Source organism: Centropristis striata, chromosome 13 (genome assembly GCF_030273125.1).
Source record: "Centropristis striata isolate RG_2023a ecotype Rhode Island chromosome 13, C.striata_1.0, whole genome shotgun sequence".
NCBI lineage: Eukaryota > Metazoa > Chordata > Actinopteri > Perciformes > Serranidae > Centropristis > Centropristis striata.
In genome coordinates, this window is record NC_081529.1 from 17,451,237 (window position 1) to 17,468,736 (window position 17,500).

Sequence of the window (17,500 nt, forward strand, 5' to 3'; positions counted from 1 at the left end):
GTAGTCACATTCCTCCCCCAGGTGGTCAAACATAATGTCTTTTAAATGCGCAAATAGCAGCTAAATACCACCACTGTCGACAAATTCTATCATATTCGGCGAAAAGTTATACGTTTAATGAATTTAGATCCCTCCATTAGCTCAGTCAGAATTGTATCATATTTATATACCAAACATTTCACCCCTTGCAGACGCGAGGGGGTATAGCTCAGTGGTAGAGCATTTGACTGCAGATCAAGAGGTCTCCGGTTCAAATCCGGATGCCCCCTGTCTTTAACTTTTTTTTTCTTCCCATTTTTTCCTTCTTTCTACCTACCTTAGGCTTCATCGATTTCCTATGGTTTCAGTTGATAATACTTTCATATTTCTTGTTTCTATTTATTCTTATTTTATTGATGCTACTTTCCATTTTTGCTATACACGTTTTGCTGCTGTAACACTGAAAATGTCCCCGTTGTGGGACTAATAAATAAATATCTTATCTTATGACAAACAGACATCTATTAAGGTATGTTACCGTACACCATATTCTAGTATTAAAAAAAATATATATATATTTTTTTTCCCCTGTAAGGCAGTTGGCACATATTTGTGTCATTACTGTTACTGCATTGACTGCAGGTACTATCTGCCATTCAATAGTATGCTTTGTATCACTTGTTGAAATAAATCACAGTTGCAGGATAGATACCACACCCACTGCATATTTGTAAGAATAATATTTATTCAAAAAACGTACACAATACAATACATTCTTTTTCAATATGACTCATAGCAGCATGCTCATTTCCCTATTTAGGAAGTTGCTGTAATATACAGTAATTTAAATAGTTCAAGAGCTTTGTTTCATACAATAAATTACTAAACATGTTCTAGGCCTAACAAAACAGTCCTGTTGTTCAATGGCATTAAATACAACTTTTTACATCAGGTGCTTTCACTTTTAACAATGCAGAGTGTCTCAAGGCCACAGGAGCAACAGTGTGTCCTTTACGGGTTCTTCTCTGTTATTGTGTAAAAGTCTCCTATAATTAATACGAGGCAGCTACTAAATTCACTTTGTGACTGGAAATCTGTGAGGTACTAAATTTGTTTGTTGTTGCAAGTCATCAGTGACAGTCACCTTAGCTTAATGTGTGGGCACAGGAGGAATGGAAGGGTATTCAAAGAGAGAAAAACATCACTCTACCCATTAAATATATGCTTTATATAAACCATCCTCTTTGATAAACCTGCCTTATTATCAGTGTAGGTTGTAACTTTGATACAACTTGTTCAGTTCAAGTATTCAAGGTCTTAATTATGCTTTACTGTCATCAATTATCATCTGTGATCTATCCGCATTAAGTGACGGTTGTAAAGGTTGTTCAGTTTGAATAATGAATGAATGATACTCTGGTGTGATGAAAGTCTCCCATTCAGACCAGAGTGGAATGTGATAATACAGGTCTGGTGGGAAGGCTAACATAAACATGGTGCAGCTGTCTGTGGGTTACTTAAGGAAATGCGCGCACACACACACACACGCGCACACACACACACACACACACAAACACACACACCAGGATTCGTACACTTTAGCAGTGGTCAAATTCAAGCTTTTTTCAAGGAATTTCAAGGTCAATTTCCAAGCTTTTCCAGTATCTTACACCTGTTGTAAATTGCATGTTTTAGATGATTACTTACATACTAAAAGGGGGAGATTTCACTTAACTATACCAACAGCGATGGTATTACACTTTTAGGAGGAACGGTCTTCATTTCAGATAGGCTACTCATTATTTTTTACATTGAACATGTGATTATCTATAGTCTATAGATGGATATAGTCAGTGCATGTATAAGCACTTTATCCAAAATCCAAGCACTTTTTAAACCTTGAATATACAACATTTAAATTCCATTTTCAAGGATTTCAAGCACCCGTATGAACCCTGACACACACACACACACACACACACACACACACACACCCTTACTGAGGAAAAACTTTTCCATTAAACCAGATTATTATCATTTAACCAGGTGGTTCTTGAACAGTCCAACACCCAGACTCTGAATGACTCATATTTGGTGAACCGACCCAAGTTTCTCTGTTGCTCATCCACCTTCAGGCCTCAGGCAGCTGCATAAGACACGCTGTAGACAGGCTCTATCACAGACGCCATTTTCACAGGAATACACTGTTAATAACCCTGACACTGAGGCCTGTGCAGCACCTTTTTTCATATTTGGCTCAATTTGAGAAAGTTCGATCTTTAGTTTGCAACAACTCGCGACTTCATCCAGTCCAGACTGGCAGGTAGCCTGAGAGAGAGAAAGGGGAGAATGAGGTGAGATTATTTCTCTTGACTCATACATGTGATGAATATGATGGCAGCAGAGAGAAAAGAGAGAGTGTGAGGTGTGTTTTAAGACTCACCCCTCTCCCGTCAGGGCGCAGCAGGCCTGAACATGCCAGGAGTGTGATGAGATGGAGTCGAGTGTGAGGCACTGGGAGATCTCTGCCGCTGTCATCGAGCCCTTCACGTCCTGTTTGTTCGCCAAAATAAGAAGTGCTGCATTCTGCAAGTCCTGAAAAAAAAAACGCACAAGAACAAAACGGGTTACTTCTGCTTTTAGTACTGATTTTTATTTATAGAGCTGAGATATTTCTATAGGAAACCCCCAAACTGTCCCCATGTCAACTTTTTAAAAACAGCGACCTCAGCGGAATAATAATTACATGTCAACACGCTGACTCACATGCAGTCTGAGCTGAAACTTCCTCATCACGTTGTGTCATGGGTTCGATATCTGTGGCGCAATTAGTCATGGTGAAAGCAGGAGTGCATTTCAGACATAAAGTCACGAATAGCTGACTTGGGCAGTTTCACTGACTAACAAAAGGGTTTTACGTCAATAACAATTCCACTGTAGGGGTGGACTTAAATGTAGTGCTTTTAAAAGTTTACTTACATATTTTACTTTTGTACTTCTACACTTCAGAGGGGAAAACTATACTTTTTTAACTTCTCTACATTTATTTCACATTTAAGTTACTTTGTGGACTGAGATTAATGCTACAAACTGTTTTATTATTATCATTATGGATTAAGATACAATTAAATTCACAAGTTACCCAGGAAAAGCCTATAAAAAGCAGTTACATTTAGCTTTAAATTGCACAAAATTCTGCATCAATAATTATAATCCAGAAACATACATCACTCTGAAATGACTCGGCCATTCTGCAGAATGACTACTTTTACTTTTGGTTCTTGAAATATGTTTATATGCAGATACATTCTTTTACACGGTTACATTGCGACTTTTACTTTAATAGAAATTTCAGAATTTCATTCAACACTTATTAGAAATATCTATAATTGTTTTGTTTTGTTATATTTTATAATTAGTATCTACATTTAATAAACATTTTCTTGAGTGTGTAAATGAGGGCTTTTAGATTTTCTTGATTTGCCCTTTTTTTTTAAATCTGTATTTAATCTTATTCCGTAATTAAATCTAATTTGAAAAGTGATGGTTGTAGCTCATGAACTAACACACATCTTGTCAGCACAGCTGGATTTGTACCTCATGTGCAAGCATTCGGTGCAGCTCTTCTTTGGTGAGAGTGAGACGTTCACGGTCGGTGCTGTCCACAACCACAATGACAATCTGTAAGAGCACAATCAGAAATCAGTTTTTTAGCAACACAACCAACAGATATCTCACATTATCAGAGCCCATGTTATCAGTAGAGATATGTTATATATTATAAATGCTTATGTAACAGTGATAAGTAACTTTATCAACACAGGGAGCAGGGGAGGATAATAAGAAGCCAATATGGGTTAATGTGTATGTAATGTAATTTCTGTCTCACTTTAATAAGTAATTTCCCCAACTAACAGTGTTAACCATCATTTAAATATTACATTTGTTTTTGTTTAAAGCTAAGAAAGATATATTTCCAGGTGTTTTGGGGGACCAAAAGACCAGGAAACTTCAGCTAAATCAAATGTTTATGATTTTTTTAAATTAATTTCAACCTATAAAAGAGGTTTCAGTATCAGTATATTACGTGCTGCACATGTAGTTGACTTGAAGACAGACGGTGACATGTACCTCTGTATTGCCGTAGTATGAGAACCAGCTGGCTCGAAGACTCTCCTGTCCTCCAATATCCCAAACCAAGAAGTGTGTTTTACGCACGGTGATCTGCTCAACGTTGCTGCCGATGGTTGGGGATGTATGAACGGCCTCCTTTGTTAGACTGTTTATGTGGGGGTTAGAAAAAACATTTTAAATACAGATATCAAGCAGATTGTATAGTTATATGATACTATTTTTGCCTTAGAAGGTAGAAAAATCACTTACAACTGATAGAGGATTGTTGTCTTTCCAGCATTATCCAAACCCACAATGATGACTTTGTGCTCTGTAAAGTAAACAAAAAGAAGATTTAACCATAACAGAGCAAACTAGATTTGTTGTTGTCCTCATTTCACTCTAATATTGAGTTGCATAATTTGCTTCAGAGACAGACAAATGTACACACAGATAAGATAAAGGATAAGTACAGGACGGTGATGTACTAAGCAGAAGAACATTTGTTATCAACAGTAAAGTGAAGTTACATCACTGCATAGCAATAAAAACCAGGTACTGTACATTAACTTTAGTTTTACTGTACATTAGTCAGAATAACAAGAAATGTATATGACAACAAAATATTGGTGAGATAAACTAAATACTGTGGCTCATCGCTCTTTAAAACATATCATTTAAGAATATTTTACCGTTATAGCCTGAAAATGCTCGAGTATTATCTTAAAAACGACATATATTATTAAACTGACCCCAGAAACTGATCTTAATCTTACCTGTGTCACCGAACACAGCCATCATCTTGGTCAGAAGAAACCCCATGTCCAACAAGTGTGTGTGAGGAGAGAGTTTAATACAATATAAATCCAGTAAAACGCTCCTGATGGAGACAAACTTCAGTATCTCTTCACAGCTGACTGGCAGACCAGCCCTAATACCTTCCTCTAATATCGCTTTGCACCTCGACGTAGCGGCGGTGGGCGGGGCGTAGAAAGAGAGGTGTTTGGAATTTTTCAGCCGAATGAGTCACGGACAAAGAGCATAGTAGTGGTGCGTTCAGGTGCTGGGAGAAAAGTCTGAATAACACAGTGATAGACACCTCAGGACAGGTAAACACGGCTAGTTCGTAGGTTGGCTAAAGCTAATGTAGTTTGATATTATAATTACAACGAGAAACTAAGGCTAGTAGCCTACTTAGCACAGTTTGGCGTCTGAAATGGTATAATAGGCTGTTTGATATTTTCAAATAAAATTAAATGTAGAGGCTGTTTGCACTGTTTCACTGATATTTGTACTGGTTTTTCCGATTGTCATTATGATTTTATTGTATATACCTACAGCTATTTTCTCATTTGTATTCTTATTTATTCTATTTCATTTTATGTGTTACATAATTTTTTTAATATTCCAGTATCTTATTCCATTAACACTGCTGTTTTGAGTGATGGATGGATGGATTGATTGATTGATTGATTGATTGATTGATTGATTGATTGATTGATTGGTTGTTTATGTAACATAGTATTAAGTAGGCCTACATGTACTTAAGTATCGTACTTAATATCAATTTCTTGGTACTTTACTTGAGTATGTCTACCTTTGTAACGAAATATAGTAAAATATAGATCCAACCCCCCCCGTGACATTGAATGTTATTGCAATATACAGACTTTAGACAACGCAAAAATTGTTATTAATTTAATACATTTTTACTACTAAACGTTAAATATAGGGGGGGAAGCCTTTTAGGCTCAGAAACATTACTGCTTTGTGTAAGTGTAGCTCTGAACCTCAAAATAGTTTATGTCTACTGTATTAGTTGTTAAAAATAATCAAACATTATCAACCGATATTTAGTTATCTCCTATTGATTCTATAACTTGCCTTGCCTGTCAGATCTGCGCTTCCAATTTTCTCGCACCTCAGACATCCGAGTTATTCAGGAGCACTTGAAGGAAACATAGCACGCAGGCGTTCCTTCAGTCCCACGGACGACAGGAGCGGAGTGATGACGCAACTAATGACACAAATGTCCAGTCCATATATGGAAGTTGAGGTAACGCTGTGTTCCTTCCTCTTTGGACTTTATCATGAAACAACAGAAAGCAAAACTGGGTGTAAGAGAGAATGCCCTGGGATTTCCAACAGTCTGTCCAGGTATTTTCCAAGTTACCACTTCCCTTCTTCACTCCAAATATAACAATAATAACAACGGTATTACAAAAAAAATTTCCAGTTTAGATTCCTTTCCCAGCCACATAGTGTTATAGAAAGCTGTGCAACTGTTGTTTCATTTTACTTTAATATCAAAACTTTCAGAAAACACCTGAACACTTATCTTCTTTTCTACAAATGTGTTATCTTAGCTTTCAGTCAAACACCTTCACCAGAGGATTCTTTTATAACTTTAAATATCTTGAATTTTTGGCAATTCTGTCAAATTTTCCTGGAGTTTTACTGACATGCCTCCACTCTGTAAAGTTCTCCATAACTTATAATATAACGCATGGACATATTCTGAAGTTAATGTACTAATTTAAGTGCATCAGTAGGATCATTTTTAGGTACTTATAATATACTTGAGTATTCCCATTTTATGCTACTTTATACTTATAATCCACTACATTTCAGAGGGAATAATTCAACTTGTATACCACTATATCCATTTAACACCTACAGATATGAGGCACTATGCATATTACAGTTTTTCTCAATTGCTAAAACACTAAACCCTATTGTCTGAACCAAATGCTCAGTTGCCTGAACCCACTGATTGAATCAATCACTCTTTTGGCAAAACCAGAAGCACTTTTCACCTGTTTAGACACAACTTGCCAACACATTTTCATTGTGATGCATAATGGTGAGCACAGGTGACAAAAGTGAAACACAATTAAAGCACAAGTGTCATCACGTCACACAACAACTCAAAATTGATCACACTTGTGGCTGATGATGTGAGGGAACATATAAGGCAGTTCAGAGAGCACTGGTTTGTGAGGCCCTACAATGGATAGAAATCTGAGAGGAAGAGTTCGTGTGAGAGGAGGTCAAGGTGGTCAAGGTGGTCAGCGAAGACAAAGAACAGTAATATCTGATGAAATCAGAGCTACTGTGATTAACCCTGTTCTTGTTCATTGTATGAGCATGAGATAGGCCAAACATCAGTAGATTCACTGTGTCCACCATAATCCAAAGATTTAGAGAAGAGAACAGGTAATTACCTTTTCTGACATTATAGTACAGTATGTAAATGTTGACAGCAATTACTGTATGACATACTATATACTGTACCACAGTATACTGTAAGTAAATACACGTTTCAGTACACCACTGTACCAATGTACTGTAGTAGTGTAATGGAGGGTTGGTCTGTTTGTAGGCCCAGTATTTCATGTATATTTTTTGCAACATGCATTTAGCCTACAGTGAACAATGAACATGTATTTCTCCAGCTTCATGTCCTGAGCATTGTGTTTTCTATTTTTCTATGTAGTGTTTAGTGACTGCTCAGTAGTGTTTTTAATTTTGATTGACTCGGGGCACGATTTGACAACATAGTTCAGTTTTGAGCACAGATTGAACTGTTTTGAGGTGAAACTTTGGTTTTGCAAGAAGAGTTTGAGGTTTTGTGAAAGTAGCTTGAAAATTGGGTTTTGTGTTCACAGTTTAGAGAAAAGGAGAGCAGCTTTCAAGAAATGTGCAAGAAAAGAAATTAGAAATTAGCAATTGAGAAAAACTGTAAGGATTTTATTATAAAATATATAATCAGCATGTAAATTATAATGATTTATAACAATAGTTCCACCTTGAATATAACATAACATGCTGCTTAGGCTACATTTTAATGTACCTGTAATAATATTCCAGAAATGTTTTACACATATTATTAAAAAACCCTGAGAGGGGTCATGCTGTAACATAAAGGGTACTTCTGATACTTTAATTTAGAATACTGTTTTACTGGCCCCCTCTTTTATTTAAGAGAAGTACTTTACATTAATGATAAATACTTGTTCCATCACTGAACTTTTGAGAGATTGTTACAGTACGCTTGGTACTGCGGTCACCCTTTGTTAAACAACACTCAGATTAAAGTCATACGTTCAGGTTTCAGGTGGAAACTGCTTTGTGACATTTCCTCCACACACGATGCACACGATGAGATAACAAAAACACTGACTATGAGGAAATCAAAACCACATCCTGGAACTTAGCTGCACTCTAACTTCAGTTTTTCGTTTTATCTCCGTGACCTGAACACTTGGCAAGTGTGATCAAATGTGCTGCATGTAGAAGAGTGTTTAGGAGTTAACAGCTCGTGTGAATGCAAATGAGGAGACAGTAAAGTGACGCTGTCCCGGAACACTCTCTCTTCCTGTAACTTGTTCTGTTGAACTGTGCTTTGAGGTAAGCTAACAATGTGGCTTTTGTTTTTCAGGTTTACACCCATGCAGGCATCTTGACTGGACAGGTTCTACAGGAAAGCATGATATTAGTATAACACAGCATGATTATGTGATCATCTTTTGTTGCAATACTGACGTGAATAAAATAATGAAGATATAATTAGAGCTTGAGAAGAAAGAAAATACTCCATTGTATTATAGGGTTGGCTTAAATAAAATCTCGAGACATAAAAGGCAACACCTCTAATAAATAAATATTAAAGTGTACACATACGTCTTCACATCTCACCAAGTAAGTGACACAATGACATTTTCTGATTAAATTTTTAATTAAAATACGAATTTATCCACAGATTAAAAATGAAAGGCAGAAAAAGCAAAATGTAGCTACAATCAGGCACCAATGATACATGTTATTTCCATATTTTTAACAATTGCGATAACGCAACAATAACATTATTTACTGATCATCATTATTTAATATTTATTTATTCAACTGAAGACGGGCGGGCCGAAGCAGCCCACCAAAGACATTCATGGATTCTCCATTATAGATAACTGAGTAAAGACCAAAACTGATCCTATCCCCTCCCCACGCCCCACTTGATACTCCTCTCACTACCTCACAAGAACTGAAGATTAAAAAATGTTTTTTGCAAATGTCCACAGGAAAAACAACACTAATTCAGTCAGAAATCAAGAGTAAGAAGAGAGTGGTATTTAATATCAGACAAGCTAGCAGTTTGGGTGGAAGTTGGGAGTGATTAACCGCACACACAAGTACTTTTTTTTTTTAATATAACCATTAGCCCTGAAAAACAGATGACGAAGCTGGTGCAAAGAAAAAAACAACATGAGCGACGTGCTGCAGCGACAGCACGGGCTACACAGCAGAGTAGCCACGAGACACACAGAGACACAGAATGGTATGAAAACGAGTGTAACAAGAGTTAAGACATCCCACCGTGGCAGTGATGGACATGGCTTGGCGAGACATTCCGGCACTTGTGATTGGAGTTTTCTTGAAATAAGGGTTTTTTTTCTTTAGGGTGCGAGTGACTAAGGCAGGACACTTTCATTCACACAACTACAACTGCAGTGCTGCTTTGAACCTGCACCACATTAAGAGGACAAATGAAAACCCCCTCAAGGAGGAGGACAACAGAAAAACAGGAGGACTGGGTCAGACATGTGCAGCCGGGTACAGTGGCTGAACCAGGTCAGGGAAGAAGCAAACGTCTTTGGAGTGTACTCTTTGTTGTTTTCAAGCTGACAGTGAGAGTGTAGCAACATTGATAAAATTGTTAAAATATGGCAACTTCTCCACCAGTTTTTTTTAAGGTCTGGGTGATAAGAACGTGGAGGTGAGAGACTCTTCACTTCTGGGTCTCAGTATGGGAGAAAATCCAAAAGCACTGAGTGAGATTAAGGTAAACCCTGACACTGTACATGGGGACGGTGACATTAGACCCTGTTTAAGACTGCAGAGGACAGACAGGACAGACTACAAGCTCTACCAGCCTTCACACTCTACGACTGAAGGGGAGATTTGAGTCATACAGATCACGATCAGAGATTCACAATCGTAACAATTACTGTCCTCGTGCTGTCAGTATAGAAATTTGTGATATTCATGCAGTATTAACAAAGGAAACAAAAAACAGACCAATAGTATTTTTTTTTAAACATAAATAAATTGCAAGAAGAAGTTGATGAGAATGGCATCTGGCAGTTGATGTTTTTCTTTACATTGTACTGGGATGTAAACAGATTAATTTGTTGGCCTGACTGATATGGCCCCAAACCCACACTTCAGTTCCTTCCTTCAGAACCCAAAACCTGAACCCCCCCCTCCCCTCCCTCCCCTCCTCTCCTCTCTTGATCTGTCCAGTAGCTTCCTTGCCTCTGTGGTATGATGCGTGTTCAGCGGATGTAGACGTCCCTCCCCCAGTCGTCCTGGTTCTTGTTGCGGCTCATGTTGGCCCCGGTGTCCACAGGTTCCTGGCAGTAACGCTCCCTCAGCTTGGCGCGTCCGTGCAGCTGCGTCTGGCTCGGCATCGGAGGGTGGTTCAGGTTTTCCTGGTCCGGCTCAGCGCCTTCGTCTTCCCAGGACGCCTGTCTGCCGTGATGCTGCGCAAGGTGGAGACGGCTGCCCCCGCCCCCTCGGTAGGGCTCGGGCTCTTCGTAGGGGTCAGTCTCAATGTCCATGCAGGAGTCGCCGGCCTCAGTGTAGGCAGAGTCCCGGCTGCCCTGGGTCTCAGAGTCGAAGGTGTCTTGCCGCGACAGCCCCCTGCCGCTCCCTCCTCGCAGCTGGCCGCGAGAGGAGCGCAGGTACGCCTGCTGCTGCTGCTGCTGAGGTTTCCCTCCCACATCTGTCTGATAGTCGTGCAGGGTGCCGCTCCCTCCGCACTCTGTCAGAGGCCCTTCCCGCTTCTGCTCGCCATGCACCAGGTACGGCCCCTGCAGACAGCCACGGCCATGCCACACAGCGACCATGCAGAGACACAAACAGCAGAGCAAAAGCAAACAGCGGTTAGTGAGCAGGGTTAGCACGAGGCGGGACAAACAACACACAACCACAAAGTCATAGACTGAGGTGATGCAGCTGCAGGACCTGTGGTCATCAAAGCATTAGTGTTCATGACTGACATCAATCTATCTACAAACACACCAGGGCTGCACAATTAATCGCAAGGTTAGCAAAATCGCGATAAGGACTAGAGCAACATCCAAATCAATATATGATGAGCTGGCAAAAACACATTAAAGGCATTTTAAAATGAAAAAAAAAACCCCAAAACATTATGATTTATTTGCCATTAAAGGCACAATAAAAATACTAGATTTAGCAAAAAATAAATAAATAAATAAATAAAATGAGATGTCTTGTCAACATAATCAACAGTTTGATTGCTATTTCTTGGACTACACGCAAAAAAAAAAATCTGTTTTTGCAAATGAACTCAGTCAAAATAATGTGCAGCCCTAAAACACACACATTCCAGGTTTTGTGCACACACACACTAAATTACACCTAACACAAAACAAATACAGACATTACTCAGTTAGTCAAACAGATTAGTTCTACTCAGTTCAGATCAGTTTAAAATTATGAAACTGACCTGCAAACACACACACAAGCAGTTACTCAACAAGCAGTCCGAATATCTATAATATCATTACAACAGCGCCACCTTCTGGCGGATTGACCTCATGGCAGAAAAGAGCAGCAAAATCAGTACGACTGTGAATTGATTAATTGAACTCTGCAGCATATTTCACATATCTTTTCACATAAATTAAGAAAAAGTAACAGATTTGAGTGCAATTGTATTGTTTTTGTTGCCGCCTCTACAATGACAGCCTCAATAAAAACAGTAGAGGAAGACATAAAAGAGGTTTCCAGCCATTTGGTGCAACAGTCACTCAGGTGACATAAACATCTTTATCATAATCAATGTGCAGCCAGTTTAAACTTATGAATAGAGACACAGCTGATTAGTAGTTTTCTGTTAAAGTGATTATAAAAAGATTCAACTGGACAGAGTGTGAGCAACAGCCTCCACCAAACTAAAGCGTTTCTGTTTGAAGAGGCGGACATGACTTGCTGTTTTCAGGGGTGGTACCATGGCAACACGGAGGAGGACAGCAAACTGGATTCAGCCTCCGAGAGAACAAAAAAAAGTGCAGGAGAAAGGAGGCCACGGAGCTAACGAGGGCAGGGTGGGGAGCAGCAGATATCATTTTACTCTTGATTACAGCGAAATGAGGGAGGGGGGCCCCAGCAGCAGAGGGGCCTCATGAGCTACTCCTGTAGTCCAGAGAGGTTTGAGTCTCACAGTTTAAACAGCGCAGGGACGTAAATGTTGACATACTGACTATCTTTCTTGTGGCTGTCCTAAAAGCTGTGAGTTGGCTCATTAATGTGTCAGGTGTGTTTCTATATACAGCATAAACAGGGTTTCAATGCACTTTTCTTTGAATAAAGAGAGCAGGCAGCTGGGTTGAGATTGAGTTGCCGGAGTCCCTTCCCTCCCTCCCCTCTCGCCTCTCTGCTGGACTTCAGAGAGCATGTTCTTCCTCTTTCCCCTCATTGGCTACAGCACCGTCCATGTCAGGCCACAGATCCATATTCCTGCGCAGGGAGGTGAGCACTTGTACCTGCAGGTTGGAGACGGGCTCAGGGGAGGCGGCCAGGGCTGCCGTGGCCATGGTACGGTTGAGCAGAGGGTTGGGAGGGTTGCTGCTCGGGGGGTGCGTCGCCTTCCAGTACGCCTCCAGGTAGTCAGCCAGGTGTTCGCAGGCGTCTTCCAGCTGGTTCTCGTCCAGGATGATGTCAAACAGTTCCTGCGCAGAAATAAAATAAATATGGTTGGGTTTATTGAATCAAAATTAATGGTATTTTACAGTGTTCGTCCAGAACTCACAGGTGGGCACTGGGCCAACTTGTCCGCTGCCACCATCTGCACATTTAGGTGTTTAGCCTGGGACTTCCCCCTCGATTTGATGAGCCTCTGCAGGACCTGCAGAGAGACAACAACACTTAGCACAATACATCCTGTTTTTTGTACTTATTCTGAAAGAGAAAATATCCCTGCTCTGCTGTTCTCATGGCTAATGAAAATGAGTATTCCAGTGTTATTCCCATTTACATGCAGCTGTGCATACTGAGTTTAATATAAGATGCAGCCATGACATAATTGCTAAGGTTTGCATATTCAAAACCTGTGTTTTTGTGTTTCTCCTTCCAACTACAAATTTGGGCTTTTCTGTTGGATGCATCTCTACTCGGGCTATCCTTAAAGAATCGAAACAGCAATATATCTTGACGTACTCCTCACTGATGCTTCTGTATCGGTACAGCAGCAAATGCTATGATTGCAGTTTTGAAAAAGAAACCTCACCTATGGTGCAGTGCAAAGATAAAGCCAATAGGTGGAAGCAAAGGCTGAACCTTACACACATACCCACATAACAGTGCATGTCTTATATCATCATATTTTATTTTTGTTTATGAATAACTCCGGGATTAGAAACAAGATCTCTATTGGCCTGACAAGAGGCTGTGTGCCCATACTGCGGTTTGAGATATATATTCTAAATGTGATGTAGAGCCTACATGTTGCTCCCAAAACCCAAATACTATTGACATATCCCGCTTGTATCAAACTCCATATTGTCTTTCTAATCTCCCAATTTTGTGTTTCTTAACCAATTAATTTCTTCTTCTTTTTTGTATTTCAAGTTTTTATTTCTTTTATCCTTGGTTTATGACAGTACAACATTTGACATTGTGAGACATTTTTGTACACATTACCTGTAGCATCAGTAGCATAGTAATACAAGTGTAAACAGAAACATTAGTATGAAGGGGTGCACCAATAACGACATAGCTAGGAGGAATGTCCATACAACAGATATTATATTATATTATTGGAAACATTCGAAGGAGGGTGTTCAGTGTTCATGCCACAGGCTCCTCAGGCAGTGTATATACTCAAAGATATGAGTCCAGAGAAGGTCCCAGATTGGTGCCTCATTTTTGTTTCTGTTGTTCATCCTGTTGAGCATGAGTTCATATGAGGCGGTTTTAATCATGCCGTTTGCCCATTCTTTCAGTTCTGGGCGTTCAGATGTTTTCCAGTGTTTAAGTATTGTCCTTGCAGCTGTTGTGATGCCTGAGTTCTGTCCCCTAACAGGCATAGTATGGGACATAATGGTGTGTCCCTTCCCAGCCACTTGTTCAAATTGTCCATGATTGTTTTCCAGAAAGGTTGAATGACTGGACATTCCCAGATGCAGTGTAACAGAGTACCAATGTCTTTCTGACATTTCCAACACATATTATTATCCATTATACCTGCTCTGTTGAGTCTTTGTGGTGTCCAATAATACCTGTGGATTAGTTTGTATTGTGTAAACTTCCCTCTCGCTTCCCTAATGTATTTCCCCTTGTCCGATATGACTTTCAGCCATTCCTCTTCCTGCATCACAAATCCCAGGTCTCTCTCCCATATTGTTTTCAGGCTCCGACAGTCATCACTGAGTCGTTGGTTGGTTGTTCTATAAAATATAGAAGCTCGGTGGCACTCTGCAGGTGATGTGAGGTAGTCCATGATGGGGTTTCCATCCTGATATTGAATCCTGGTGGTAACACAGTACCTGATCTGCAAATATTTCCAAAATTGTTCCTTTCCCTTCAGATTGTACTTTCTTTTTAAATCAGAAAACGACAGAAACACCTTCTCTTCATACAAATCAGCAACATGACACAGCCCATTAAGATGCCAATCCTTCCAGTAAACTGAAGTCTTACCAATGCTGGTCACAGAGTTATTCCACAGGGAACAATATACCTGTTTATAATGTGATAATTTATGCATTTTGTGTATTTTGGTTCAAATCTCTTTGGAATGAGACAAAATGGGATTCAATACATTATGCGAGCACTGGGATAACCTATCAATAGGGGTGAATGGAGATGGCAGTTTATTTTCAATAGTAATCCACTCTAGCTGGTCGTCTTTGTTGTAGTATTTGGCTAATTTGGCCATTTCAAAGGAGATATAATATAATCTTGGGTCTGGCAATGCCAGGCCTCCTTTGTCTCTGGGAGAGCACATTTTACTGAGTTTAATCCTGGGTCTTTTCTTTTCCCATAAAATTCTAATAATTCTTTAATTATTGTATCATACTTTTTAAAAATCTGAGGAGATATGGTTACTGGCAACATCATAAGCACATAATTAAATTGCGGTGCAATCAACATTTTTATGATATTGACCTTTCCCCATAATGTAAGCCTAAGTTTCCCCCATTTATCTCAATTAGTTTACATTTTTTGTAGCACTGGCTCCAGGTTTAATGCAGGCATTTCTTCCACCTCGCTGCTTAGTCTGATTCCCAAGTATGTCATCCCTTTATGATATCCATTTAAAGCCAAAATTTGTCAGTAAATTTGAATTGCACAGTCCAGATATAGGCATAGCTTCTGACTTTGTCCAGTTTATTTTGTATCCTGATGATTTGGAGTATGATTGAATTGTGTTCATCAGATTTGGTATCGAATTCAATGGGTCTTTCATCAGCAACAAGATATCATCCGCGTATAGCAACAACTTGTGCTGCTTCCCTCCTCCTTCCACCCCCCTGATAGCTGCATTGGATCTGATGGCAATGGCCAGCGGCTCCGATACAATATTAAATAACAATGGTGACAGAGCGCAGCCCTGTCGAGTAGCCCTAGTGAGGTTAAAAGGAGGTGAGATTACACCATTGGTTATAACTGCTGCCTTGAGATTTTTGTATATGGTTTTAATCCACCTGATAAAGGTTGTTCAAAATCCAAAATGTGACACAGCTGCAAATAAAAACTCCCAGTGAACTCGGTCGAAGGACTTCTCGGCATTGAGTGAGAGGGCAACGACTGGGTTTTTTTCAGTCCGATTCAGCCAGATCAAATGTAGCAATCTCCTCATGTTGTCTGTGGAAGACCTATTTCTCATGAATCCGACTTGGTCTGGATGTATGATACTTGGCAAAGCCTTCTCCAGACGCATTGCAAGGATCTTAGTTAAAATCTTGCAATCCAAACTAATAAGACTTAGAGGACGGTAGTTAGCAGGATTTGTTGTGTCTCGATCTTTTTTTAGGTATCACTGATGTTAGGGCCTCATTGAATGTCGAAGGGAAGGATCCTACTTTGAAAAGCTTCATTGTATATCTCTTGTAATATTGGTACCAGAATATCTATGTACTGCTTTTAATACTCTACAGGGAATTCATTGAGGCCCGGTGACTTCCCTGATTTAATTCCTGAAACAGCATTCCTGATTTCATTCTCTGTTATTGGGTTATCTAATAATCCCACCTGTTCAGCAGCCAGTCTAGGAAGATTAATGTAAGGTGAAAAACTCGGTCAATTCCCCTTTTGTAGGATCGATGTCTGATGTGTATAATTCCTTGTAAAACTGTTGCAGTATCTCATTTATCTCCTTTGTTGAAGAAACTATTTTATCGCCTTTTTTAATCGCTGGAATAACACTATGGGAATTTTTCTGACTTAATTGTCTGGCGAGTAACTTGCCTGTCTTCTCTCCCCTGTCATAGAAAGTTGCCCCCAGTCTGAATAAGGCATATTCCACTTTTTTATTATAGATTCCTTGCAGTTGAAACTTAAACTTACATATGTCTCGATATAATTGTTCTGAAAAATGCTTTGCCAATTCTATTTCTCGGTTTCTAATTTCAATTTCCAAATCCTTTATCCTCTTCATATCCTCTCTTTTCTTTTTTGATGAATGTGCTATTATTTTCCCCCTGATGTAGGCTTTTGATGCTTCCCATTCCATTGCTCTAGTATCTGTGCTACCAGCATTCATTTCGAAAAAAAAAAAAGATTGTTCCTCAACATCGGGTTGAAGGATTTATCCTGTAATAACGATGTATTCATTCTCCATCTTCCTTTTTTCTCAGTGTCAGAATTTATATCAGCTCTACTACTGCATGATCTGAGAGAGCCATTGCGTTAATTTTACAATTTACCACTTGTTTTATTATAGTGCTCGAAATCGAAAACATATCGATCCTGGAATAGGATTGCTGGCATTTTGAGAAGAAGGTATATTCCCTTTCACTGTGATTTATCAGTCTCCATATATCCACTAAACCCATATCCTCACTGATCATATGTATTGCAGCTCTATCCTTAGACATTCTTGGACCACTAAATTTGCTCCTATCTAAAAAGGGATCTGAAACTTGATTGAAGTCTCCTGCCAGTATTACCTGACCCTCCATCTCACCCAGTGTTTTATTTACTTCATGAAAAAAATTTGGATCTCCTTTGTTTGGCGCGTAGATGTTGCACGGTGTCACCTTAGTCCCATTTACCAGTGCCTGTATGCATATCATTCTGCCCTCATCATCTTTGACCTCCTTAAGTAATACAAAGTTCAGGTTTTTATTCACCAGTATAATTACCCCATTCTGCTGGCTCG

At 39.4% G+C, this 17,500-nt stretch overlaps 2 protein-coding genes and 1 non-coding gene across 5 annotated transcripts in view; 1 reads left to right on the plus strand and 2 right to left on the minus strand.

The window, feature by feature from the left end:
- Positions 1-197: 197 nt before the first annotated feature.
- Positions 198-269, plus strand: trnac-gca (transfer RNA cysteine (anticodon GCA)). Its single transcript has one exon. It is a non-coding gene; the product is annotated as a tRNA-Cys (tRNA).
- A 449-nt stretch (positions 270-718) lies between these two features.
- On the minus strand, positions 719-5,027 carry arl5c (ADP-ribosylation factor-like 5C). The gene is made up of 6 exons (XM_059348367.1): positions 4,869-5,027; positions 4,363-4,423; positions 4,111-4,258; positions 3,577-3,660; positions 2,423-2,574; positions 719-2,307 (listed from the first exon to the last, which is right to left on the minus strand). Exons 1-6 carry the CDS (start codon positions 4,912-4,914, stop codon positions 2,259-2,261), a joined length of 540 nt encoding a protein of 179 aa, XP_059204350.1. The 5' UTR covers positions 4,915-5,027; the 3' UTR covers positions 719-2,258.
- Positions 5,028-10,349: 5,322 nt separating this feature from the next.
- cacnb1 (calcium channel, voltage-dependent, beta 1 subunit) overlaps positions 10,350-17,500 on the minus strand; it is a 48,306-nt gene continuing 41,155 nt past the window's right edge. Inside the window, exons 12-14 of one of the 3 annotated variants that reach the window (XM_059347693.1) lie at positions 12,929-13,024; positions 12,663-12,848; positions 10,350-10,961 (exon numbers count right to left, since the gene is read on the minus strand). In XM_059347693.1, coding sequence (XP_059203676.1) covers positions 10,425-10,961; positions 12,663-12,848; positions 12,929-13,024 — 819 coding nt within the window. In that variant the 3' untranslated portion in view covers positions 10,350-10,424. Of the gene's footprint in view, positions 10,962-11,463; positions 12,849-12,928; positions 13,025-17,500 lie in introns of those variants that run through there. The other 2 variants (XM_059347692.1, XM_059347694.1) reach the window with 2 other exon arrangements.